The following is an 11,926-nucleotide window of genomic DNA, read 5'->3' as shown; positions in this document are numbered from 1 at the left end:
GCTGAACTGCCAGTGGTATCTGCTGTTGCAGTGAGAGGTAAGGTAAAATATGATTGTTTATTTGTTTTAGTTAAAAGGGTAAAAATGTCATTTCAAATTCTTTCTTAACGGTGACTGACGGTAGGGGGTCTGAGTCTAATTTGGTGAAAGAGAGGGGGTGTTCCTATAATACTGGCATTCTCCAGGGGTGGCGCTGTAAATTACCCATTAATAAATGATACCAAATATAACCATTATTTAAAATATGAACATGTTTTTATTTTTTAGTTTTTACTTTCTAATTTGGGGGGTAAAATAGGTATTCTACAATCATTAAAGGGTCGGGCTAGGCCAGTGCACAATAGGCCGGTCTCGATCGGGTGTTAAACGGTCGGTCTCGGTCGGGCGCCCGACGGTCCAAGTAGCAAAACCAAGACCGACCGTTTATAAACGGGCCGGGCTCAAGCCCAACACGTTTAATAAACAGTCCGGGCTCAAGCCCGACACGTTTAATAAACGGTCCGGGCTGGACCGGTCTATAAACGGTCGGTCCCGATCGATTTAGTCGGTTCGGGCCACGAATTGACACCCCTAGTTCATCATACTTAGAATCACATTTTGTGCATCATTATTACATGAAATCATTGGATTTATAAGGATTTACAAACTTTTTTCAAGAGAAAATGAGGGTTTCAATTTATTTCAAATTTCTTAGATCTACTCACGCTCAATGATTAAAAATGTTTAGATTTTTTATATGTTATGTAAAAACAAGTGTTCTATAACTTCCATGGAAAATTTTGATTTTTCTCAAAAAAATATATTTGTCTATCAATACCATACCCTTATCATTTTGAACATTTTCAACTCAATATATTTGTCTATCAATACGATACCTTCCACTTAAGTATTTATGCATTCTACATGTTATATATAACTTTTTTTAACTATTTTTTTATGCAAAAGTGTATAAAAATGTGTTCCCTATCCATTTATGTGCGTATCTTTAGCGTATCTTAGTGTATCTCCGATACGATACGATACCCTCCGATACGTATCTTAATTTTGACCGACCGATACGGTGACCGATACCGATACTTTAATCCTTGGGTATGAGTAAGGGTGTCAATCGGTCGGACTGGATCGATCTTGGTCGGGTCTAGTCGGGCCTATGTCTTCAGACCATGATCTACATATTTAAGGAATGAGTCGGTCTCGATCAATGTCGTGTTGGGTTCGATCGAATTACTTCAAAGAATGGATTTATATGCTTTGGAAAAGAAAGCATGGCTCCACAGCCTGGCTGCTACGACTGATTGTGTTTGAAGATGAGAGCCATAGGCTAACTCTACAAGCCAATAAGTTTGACTCTCTCCCACCAACGCCTAAGAAGATAGAAGATGCAATTGGATCACCTCCTGAGCTCTAATGGGATTTCTCATAATCGAGCTATAATCTGGTCTTAAATGGGATAATATACCAATAAGGCCTTAAATGGTCTTTACTTTTCTAAGATTTAAGATACTTTAATTTATTTTGTTAAATCATTGACAATTTCAAAAAAATATTACACTTAATTATAGTCAATAATTGATAAAAATATAAATATATATCCCATGATATCCCAAAAAAATCAAAAGACCTATATAAATGGTTGGGCTAAATGCGTTGGTCAGAGTTGGGTTTGTAAATGGGCTGGGCAGGTCAGCAGGCCCATCGGACTTACCCTTTGCACTGTGTACTACATATTCATAAATGGAATAGACTTAGACCTGATCTATTTGTTAATCAAATTGATTTAGATCGGATCATAAACGTGTCAAGCTCAAACAGATCTACTAGTGCGGGTTCAAAATTGACATCGATAGGTATGAGCATGACCCTGAAAAGGATCTAGCCTGGCATAAAATTGGCTATAGAAACTTTGAGAAACGTTCAAGAGAGAAAAACTATTAGAGGATTAGAACAACAGTACAACACAGACGAACGTTTGAATGAATGAAATGGACTGGATCCAATCAACATCATATACCAAATTGACGGTCACAAAGGATACCAATCGAATCAACGTGAAATCCGTGGAATTGGCAATGGCATTTCCGTAGCAGAGATGCTGTCTAGGACTCTAGAACCGTATCTTTTCCCTCTCTCTCTCTCTCTCTCTGTCCTTCTTTATCCTTAGCTGTGGCCTGTAGGCTCCCTTGGCATAGGATCGGGAGGAAACAACGAGGGAGAGTCTCGTAGTCCGACGTGGCTATCACAAAGCATTTTGTCCAGTCCTGCCATTATCCACGTGGCACTACAAAAGAGCAGTGATTCTGTTCGTGCCTTTTTTTTTTTCTGAACAAGCTGTTCGTGCTTATCCGTTACACAGAACTCTGTAAGGCATCAACACGTGTCCGAATAGACTATACTAGAAAAATAGAATCGGCTCGGCTCCGACTTCGACTCGGCTTGATTTGACGGGTCAGAGTAAGAGAGAGAGAGAGAGAGAGAGAGAGAGAGAAGAGATGGCGGTGTGGTACGAGGACCGCGTTTTTTAAAAGAAAAGCGTACGAGGACAGCGTCGGTGGCTATCCCCACGGTGGGGATTCGAAGGGATAAAAAAGCCGACTTAACCCGTACGGGGTCCGGCATTATTCATTGATTGTGGACAGGTAAGGTTTTAGAACAACTTGACTCTGTACGGTTCCAGTAGAGGACCGTCCGTTCTGTTCAGAATACAGCTGGCTGCCTTTGAATTATTTTTTTCTTGGGAGATGTTACACGGAAACCAGAAAGCAGACGCTCTAAACGGTTCCAATCTTCTGCGGGCTTCTCTCTCTCTGCGGGGGACCACGAGCCAATGATGCATATACTGAACCGCCGGTCAGAGAGAACGATTCTAGTTTTGATCAATTCAATGATTTTGCACGTGTACACATATCTCATTATCTTATGACATCATGTATACAAATTTTTTTTTTTGGTGGAAATCATGTATGCAAATTTGGTTGCTCTTTTTGGTTCATTTGTTTCTCTCAATATTTCTTTTTAATTATTAAAAAATAATAGAATTTTGTTATTAACGATGATAAAATTAAAAAAATAAATATTTGGTTCTTTATTTTATTTGATTCGTAAATGAGAAATTAGGTTTGATTCCTTGGTTTTAGTTCATAAATTGAAACCAAATCGAACAAAAAAAAAAAATTCAAATTTTAAAACCAAAAGATCAAACCGCTTTACTTTGGTTTTAAACATCCGATTTCGTTTGTAAATTGATATCCTTAGTTTTTATTATTTTTATCCAATGTTATTTCATTCGATCTTAATCTCTCGTTAATATGTGAATAGTTCTTTTTCTTCTTGTGTTTCGTTTTTGTTTTTTGTTTTTGTGTGTGTGTGTGTGTGTGGACAACAAAAATGCAATTGAATGCATCTATTTGTGTGTCTAGGGGATTGAAAATGCAATAAATATATATATATATATATAATATAAATAATATGATAGTTGTATAAATAACATAGTAGAGTCTTTGTTTAATTTCTCCACCAAATCCTCTACACATCTTATATCTAATTCTAAATTGCATGATAAAACTTATTGCTAAACTATTAAAGCAAACCTTCCCCACCCATACTCTTTTTGGCAAATTTACATTTTATGCTTTCTATTCATTTTTCCAAAAATCTTTATTTTCCTCTCACTTCTTATTTCTCTTCACTTATTCTCTCTGATGTGTAGGGAAGAAAACAAAATCTTCTTAAACGTAACCTCTTTCTTTTCCCTTCCACCCTCCAGGAAAATAAAGAAATTTTATTTCTGCTTCACACCTTTGTATTGCATAAATGATATTTCTTTTATTTATCTATTTTCTTTATTTTTTAGGTTTTTTTTTTTTTTGGATTGTATATGCAGAAGGCTTGGGCGACTTACCGTAAGGTGTTGATGAGTCACCCGATTGGGCACATGAAGAGAGTCTATATGGGATCCATCAAATGGTGTTTCCCACTTCCTGTGTGTTTCCATTACATGCATTAAAATGTTTGTTTGCCTAGTTCATCAACACAAGTTTTTCATTGCGATGTTACTCAAAGGAACTGTCAAGGAGACTTCATATTATTGGAGCATATATAACCCTTTTTTTTTTTATATTAGAAAAAGATTAATTTTTAGAGAGTGATTTAAAGGTTGAAATGATGAGATAGATTGAAAATATCGCCAATGATTGGATCAATCTCAACAAGGGTAGGCAGGCAAGTAGGCTTGGGTCATTGATATACCAAATCACTTTGGTGCACTTGAATATGAGACATATCAATCTAAGAGCATGATATAAACTATTTTTTTTTCTTCATAAATGATATAAACCCTTTCGCATAACACAAGTAATGAGTGTAAGAAGGAGATTTATTTTATTCTATCTTTTAAGGATAAAGCCATCTAGGTCAATTTTATTAATGAGAAGAGGGACTAGTACAAGATTCAACTATGATTGTAGCATCTCCTTAGAAAATATATGTAGGCATCCATAAAATGAGATTACAAATTGATGACGCACTTTGAAGACAAGATTAATATTCCAACGATGTAATGAACTATATAAAATGCATCAACAACAAATTTTAAATCACCTTGAAAAGTGACAAATGATATTGAGCATTATGATTTTGATTAATTTAATGACGGACAATTGTTAATGACAATACAATTTTGGGTTGGAGTTTCATTGATTTGGTGGATCTATTGCTTGCATCATAATCTATCCGTTATTATAATCAATTTGGCACTTCAATCTTTCATAATAACGAGTTGAGGTTTCGAAAAATCTAAAATGTTTATTCAATAGCAATTCATTAATGCATATTTCGGTTTCATACATGGTGAGTCATGACCATATAGTTGAGATAGATCAACAAAATTGATAGACAGCTTATCAAAGGGATTTGCAATTGATCTCATCCAACAACAGCTACCTAATTAGGTTTTAGAAACTGGAAATGGCCTTCAAATTGGTTCTAATCGGATTGAACTTGACTAGAGTTAGTATAAAAATTATCAATATCAACCAAGAACAAGCAAAAACCCTAAAAAAGATGTATGAAATGGCCAATTCCAAGTGACTTGAATTGGACCGAATTTAGTTTCAATCCGATTTTAAAATTTTAAACTTATTATTATTGGTGGATCTTCCAAGAATCAAAAGACACAAGTGATGCACAAAGGTATTCAAAAAGCAAAGAAATTAGATGTCACTTTTATCGACGATAAAAGCTCTTATAATAAATGCTTAATTTCTATAGCTCACCAATTAACAACCCATGCTAGAGTCGAGAAAATATCCAAACATGTAGATTCCCAACCAAAAAAAAAAAAAAAAAACCTATCAATCGTAATCCAAGCGGTGAATCCGAATCAATCAAAGATCCGAATCAACAGATTCTACCAATACGATTCCAAATTCTTTAAACCTTTTATTTTCATTCGATCACAATCCAAGCAGCTGAAAGATAAGAACTTCATGAAAAAGTTTCCACTCAAGTTGCCATAAAAAAGTATATTCCAGAAGACTGAAGAGTGTCTCCGTCCGAATAATTCCCGAATCCGAATTTGCTAACTATGCTATGAACCCAAACCCTGAAGACTGTATAGTACTGTATTAGTATTATACGGTACCACTGGCCATCCGTAGTTTACGCTCCAGGCAAGCGCGTGGGCCTGGCACCGAGCAGGCGAGCACTCACTTTTTTAGAGAGAGAGAGAGAGAGAGAGAGAGAGTGGAGAAGGGGGATATAAATGTAATTTAAGCGGTTTGGGATACTCTGTTAGAAATAGAATATTTTGGCAAGAAGGTACAGGGAAGGTGGAGGGAGGAGAAATGGTGGTTTTCCGGAGATTGGTCATAGGAGGAACTGACCAGTAACCATTTAAGGGAAAAAGAAAGAGGAGACCTTAAAGGGCATGAAATAAAGCGGAGTGACGTTGCTATATATTCCGTAATTCTTCTCTGTAGCTTTTTTACTAATTTTCCCTCTACTCAAACCGTGAATTAGTTTTCTTTGTTGAAGGGATAGCGATTATTCTCTCTTTCTCTCTCTATTTCGTTGTTCTCGTGTTTCAGATTTCGTCCGTACCTCAATCATCTATCCTCTTCTCTGGTTTTATTTCTAAAGCCCTTTATTTTCAATTATATTCACCATTTTGCCAGCCCAGAATGAGAGAGAGAGAGAGAGAACCGAAGAAGTGGGGACAAAACCCTAACGAAGGAAACGAAAGGAAAGCAAAGGAAAGGAAAGCGGTGTGAAATGTTCAAGTAGACAACTTTTCGTTTACTTGTTCTTCTATGTGGTTATTTTACAGTTTTTGAGAGAGATCTGATGAGACTTTGAGAGCTTAGTTGGAATCAATTATGGTTTTCTTCGGTTCAGTTCACTTTTATTCTTTCGCAGCAGTTTGTAGCAGTAATCCGTGGAAGATCGACAAACAGAACTGAGAATTTTGGCTGGCGGCGAGAAATTCCGACAATAATAGTTTTTTTTTTTGGTTTGGGTTTGTTGTGGATTTAGGATGGGTTTGATTTCTGGTTTTTCGTGTCGTTGAAGTGTTTGTTTCGCTGAGTAGATGGAGATCAGGAGGTAGGGCATGCAAAGTTATATGGAGGAGAGAAGATCTAGAAGTCCGTAAAGGTATGGAATTCATTTCGATTTGATTAAAGATCATCCTGGTTTAATGAGTTGATAGAAGTTAAGGTTCGAAGTAGGTTGCCTTGAGATTCGTAGTTTTATCTTCTCTCTTTTTCGTTTAATTTACTGTCCAAACTAACTGCCGCAAGAGTAGTACACGGCTCTAGTCCTGATGTTCTAGTATTTTATCTTTGTATGTGATATGGGGTTTGAAGGAGTGAGGAGCTAGGTTATCTGAAAGAACGAATTTTGAATCACATAAACTGAATTCTTGGGGATTTTTTTTTTCTTTATTAGAGTCGTCTTCTTCTTCTTCTTCTGTTTTCTCCCTTTTTGTAATGATATCCATTTCTCGTTGTGAAATCTAGGCTGCGAAGTATCGCAGTTTGAACTTTTTTGAAACCCATCTGTGTCGAGGTCGTTCTTCCAATTTTCTGTACGATTCACGGTTGACGAATGGAAGACGTGGGTGCGCAAGTCGCTTCCCCTATTTTCTTTCAAAAGGCACTTCCTGGTCGATTCTGTGAAGCGCCTCCTTTGGCGAAGAAGCGTGATCTGCCATGGCAAGCCGCTTCTTTTAACCAACAAGCGCAGCAGCGGTTCAACTCCCCTCCTCAACAGGTGAAGGGTAATTGGAGCCCTAAGGTTTGGGACTGGGATAGTGCGAAGTTTATTGCCAAGCCCTCGGAGGTTGACGTTCTCCGTTTGGGGACACCTGTAGCTGTAGTTGAACCTGGAAAGAAGAAAAATGTGGATGAGCAGGTTTTGAAGAAGAATACTGGTGATGAAGATGGTGAGAACCTCACGTTGAAGCTTGGTGGCAGTTTATATTCAGTCGAGGAGAATGCATCGAGACCCAACAAACGAGTCCGATCTGGCTCTCCTGGTGGCGGCAGCTACCCAATGTGTCAGGTAGATGATTGTAGAGGAGATCTGTCAAATGCAAAGGATTATCACCGTCGACATAAGGTGTGTGAGCTTCACAGCAAGACCACCAAAGCACTTGTGGGGAAGCAGATGCAGAGGTTCTGCCAGCAGTGTAGCAGGTTTGTGCTCAGTATCATGAGAAATTTTAGTTTTAATCTTTTTCTGCCTGCAATGGGTATTTCCCTTTTACTAACCTATGTTAAGGCTGGGTGTTACTTGTCCCGGTGGTTTTCTTTGAACAAACTTGTAAAATTGAGTGGTGTTGCCTTTCGCAGATTTCATCCCCTTTCTGAATTTGATGAGGGTAAGAGAAGCTGTCGGCGTCGGCTTGCTGGGCACAACCGGAGGAGGAGAAAAACCCAACCAGAGGATGTTTCCTCAAGGTTAATGGTACCTGGAAGCAGGGAGAACACTGGTAGTGGGAACCTTGATGTTGTCAATTTGTTAACCATTTTAACTTGTTTGCAAGGTGAGGAAATCTTGTTTTTTCCCCCCTTGAGAATTGCCTCCAAAGTTGCAATCTCATAGTATTTATATAGACGCATATGATTGCAAATGCAGGGAATAATGTAGATAAAAGTGCAAATAGTCCGCCAATACTACCCGACAAGGAGCAGCTCATCCAGATTATCAGCAGGATTAATAATTCACTACCTCATGCTGTCAATTCTGCTTCTTGGTCACCAACGGGAAGTTTTGACCTAAATGTTTCACAAGAAGCTCCGTCAGACCTCTCTAATAAAATTAATGGCAGCATATCTGCTCCATCAACCACGGATTTGCTTGCTGTTCTTTCAGCTGCGTTAGCATCATCTTCTCCTGATAGTGTTGGGCTTAGGTCTATAAGAAGCAGCCATGGCAGTCATGATGACAAAGCCAAATTAAACACCTTAGACCAGGATGCTAGTATTGCCTCACAGAAGGAATCGACTTCAAAGTTTCCATTGGTTGGAGGAGAGAGGAGTAACAGTGACTTCCGGTCTCCAATTGAAATTTCAGATAGCCAGATTCAAGAGTCTCGACCGAGTTTGACGTTCCAGCTTTTTAGCTCCTCTCCTGAGGGTGATAGCCCACCGAAATTGGGTTCTTCTGGGAAATATTTCTCCTCTGACAGCAGTAATCCTACGGAAGAGAGGACACCGTCATCATCACCTGTTGTGCAAAAACTATTCCCATTACAGACTCGAACAGAAATCATGAAACATGAGAGGTCAATCAGTGGAGAAGACAATGGTACAATTGAGGCCAGCACTACTCGTGGTTGGAGCTCAGGGCTGGAACTCTATACAAGACCAAATGGCAGAGTTGAAAACTGTTCAGTTCAAAATCTCCCATACCAGGCAGGCTACAGTTCTTCCTCTGGGTCTGACCAGTCTCCTTCTAGTTCAAATTCTGATTCTCAGGTAATAATCCAAACCCCCCCCCCCCACCCCAAGTTGGTTAAAGGTTGTGCACACACATTTCCGTCTCTTTGTTCAGTTTTTGTTGGAAGGAAGCATGATTTCATTTTGCTTCTCTACAGGACCGTACTGGACGGATCATTTTTAAATTATTTGGTAAAGATCCTAATGATTTTCCTGGGACACTACGTACACAGGCAAGTAATGGTTATTTTTTTATTTTTAACGGTACATTAAGTTCACGTAAAATTAATAGTTCAATGGTGCTGATTGCTATTGTTATTTTCAGATTTTTAATTGGCTTTCTCACAGTCCATCTGAAATGGAAAGCTACATTAGGCCTGGATGTGTGGTTCTTTCGGTTTATTTGTCAATGCCTTATATTGCCTGGGACCAAGTGAGTGAGTTGTGCTTTACATGAATGAGCGCTTGTATTTTAGTGTTTTGTCCTGAGTCTTGACCAGTGGCAGGGGCTATTTGCAATTTGCAGCTCCAGGAAGACCTTCTACAGCGTGTCGACTCACTAATACATGATCAAGAATCTGGTTTTTGGAGGAGTGGAAGGTTTCTGGTTCAGGTGGATGGGCAGTTAGTATCACATAAAGATGGTGAGTGCAGGTTGATTATGTATTTCTAATGATATGACGTAATCAGGGAGATCATGTTTTCATTTTTCCTGTTTCCTTTTGAGATTGATAATTCTATATCCAATATCTAAACAGGAAGGAAAAATGGTTTTACTTGAAGGGCCGCTATTGCATTTGGGAATTAGGATATATATATATATATATATATATTTTTTTTTACTGATGTAGCTGGAAGCTTTCTAATGGTGCCTCTTGCAATCAACCTTCAGGAAAGGTCCATCTGTGCAAATCTTGGAGAATGTGGAATGCTCCTGAGATAATCTCTGTCTCTCCATTGGCTGTCGTGGGTGGGAAAGAGACATCTCTTGTGTTGAAGGGTCGAAATCTGACTGTTCCGGGCACCAAGTAAGTGATTTTAATTTTGTGGGAATAGATGTGAGAAATGCCACCTCTTCATTGCCATAGTAATTTTTTTTCTATGCAGAATCCATTGCACCTATATGGGTGGATACCTGTCGAAGGAAGTTTCTGGATTGTCCTATGAAGGCACAATGTATGATGACTCAAGCATAGAAAGTTTTAAATTTTCTGGAGGATCTCCTGGTGTTCTGGGCCGCATTTTCATAGAGGTAGCATTGAGATTCAGTTGGATGGCTTGATTGAAATGAATACGACAAATAATAAATTATCTTTCAAGTTAATTGGTGGTTCTTTTTATTGGGAAACATATGTGGTTGATATGTGTGACTTATCTGCCCAGGTAGAGAATGGTTTGAAAGGAAACTGCTTTCCTGTTATAATTGCTGATGATACCATCTGTCAAGAACTCAAAGTCCTTGAATCTGAACTCGGGGCAGATACTAGAATGGCTTGTATTTCGGAAGATCATCTTCAAGATTTTGGGCAGCAAAGATATAGGGAGGATATTCTGCGCTTCTTAAATGAACTCGGATGGGTTTTCCAGGGGAAGAGCACTCTGAGGTCTGAAGGTCTGGGTTCTTCATATTTGCGGTTCAGATATCTTCTTTCCTTCTCAGTTGATAGGGACTGGTGTGCTCTGATTAAGACTCTCCTGGATATACTTGTGGAGAAAAACTCAGGGAAGGATGGACTGTCAAGGGAGTGCATGGAGGCACTCTCTGAGATTCACCTATTAAACAGGGCAGTGAAGAGGAAGTGTCGGAACATGGTTGAATTGCTTGTCCACTATTCTTTCAGTAGCAGTAATGGCACCCAAAAATACATGTTCCCCCCAAATTTGGCCGGACCAAGTGGTGTCACACCTCTGCATTTAGCTGCTTCTATGAAAGATTCAGAGGAGTTGGTTGATGCTTTGACAAATGATCCACAAAAGGTAACATTATTTTAGATGTAAAGTTTCCAGAGATCATAGTTCTGTTGCAGTTTTAGTATGTCTTTCACGTAAGGTTTTGATCATTCTCCCGAAGCTAGCTTACAAATTTTGTTGTCCCTTTTGTTTGGAATGGATTTGTTATATAGATTGGATTGAGCTGCTGGGCCTCACTATTGGATGCAAGTGGACAGTCCCCATATGCATATGCATCGATGACGAACCACCACTCATACAACAAGCTGGTGGCTCGGAAGGTTATTGACAGAAAACATGGTCAGGTCACGGTCATGGTTGGGGATGAGATGTCCTTAGATCAGTCATGGATAATAGCGGAGCAGGCTGAGAGACGAGGAATCCAGTCTTTGCAAAGGAGGCAGTCTTGTACTAGATGTTCGGTTTTGGAGACCAGATACAAGAAGCGAATGGCAGGTGCGCATGGGTTGCTTCAGCGGCCCTATATCCATTCAGTCCTGGCAATTGCCACAGTCTGTGTTTGTGTGTGTGTCTTCTTCAGATGCCTCCCTGTGATTGGGTCTGTTGCTCCCTTCAAGTGGGAGACTTTGCAATATGGTTCAAGTTAGACTGCTGACCAGGTGGAGATAATAAGCTTGACAAATCTTTAAAGGGTAAAGAGATTAGGTCCCAGAAGAGGAGATGGGGAGTGGTCTGTTGAGTTTCAGATTCTGCGTGCTTCTCACCCATCTTGAATGGGTTCCTGTGGGTTTAGGTTACTTTTGGCCTATTTGTGTAGATAGGTGGATAGGGGATCGGCATCTTTCATTGCCCATAAGATTTGATAAGGAACCCTGAAAAGAGTGTAATTTGGGATTAGCAAAGGAAGGCAGGGGGGAAGGGGGAGGGGCAGAAGAAGAGAATGGCAAGAAGGGAACCTCTTAGCCCCTCCCCCACTGGCTCCCCTCTTTCCTGTTTTTTTTACACAGGGAAAGCGGAGGGCAGAGGATTAGATTGTTTGTACGTAAGATATCATTTTCCCGGTGTCTCTTTCCTTTTTT

General features: G+C 39.3%; 1 protein-coding gene across 1 annotated transcript; it reads left to right on the top strand.

Annotated features, from left to right (window-relative positions):
• The first annotated feature begins 5,807 nt into the window (after positions 1 to 5,807).
• On the top strand, positions 5,808 to 11,893 carry LOC122084359 (squamosa promoter-binding-like protein 15). The gene is made up of 11 exons (XM_042652545.1): positions 5,808 to 6,648; positions 7,014 to 7,691; positions 7,848 to 8,041; positions 8,134 to 8,975; positions 9,095 to 9,169; positions 9,262 to 9,369; positions 9,463 to 9,580; positions 9,829 to 9,964; positions 10,044 to 10,188; positions 10,320 to 10,913; positions 11,060 to 11,893. Exons 2-11 carry the CDS (start codon positions 7,102 to 7,104, stop codon positions 11,492 to 11,494), a joined length of 3,237 nt encoding a protein of 1,078 aa, XP_042508479.1. The 5' UTR covers positions 5,808 to 6,648; positions 7,014 to 7,101; the 3' UTR covers positions 11,495 to 11,893.
• The last annotated feature ends 33 nt before the right edge of the window (positions 11,894 to 11,926 follow it).

This window comes from Macadamia integrifolia, chromosome 7 (genome assembly GCF_013358625.1).
Source record: "Macadamia integrifolia cultivar HAES 741 chromosome 7, SCU_Mint_v3, whole genome shotgun sequence".
Classification (NCBI taxonomy): Eukaryota; Viridiplantae; Streptophyta; class Magnoliopsida; order Proteales; family Proteaceae; genus Macadamia; species Macadamia integrifolia.
This window is presented reverse-complemented; position numbering and strand designations above follow the sequence as displayed.

Coding starts and splice junctions, on each gene's coding strand:
- LOC122084359 (XM_042652545.1), top strand. CDS start 7,102: ATGGAAGACGTGGGTGCGCAAGTCGCTTCCCCTATTTTCTTTCAAAAG. Junction 9,581..9,828: donor GTTAGTATCACATAAAGATG/GTGAGTGCAGGT, acceptor ATCAACCTTCAG/GAAAGGTCCATCTGTGCAAA. Junction 9,965..10,043: donor CTGACTGTTCCGGGCACCAA/GTAAGTGATTTT, acceptor TTTTCTATGCAG/AATCCATTGCACCTATATGG.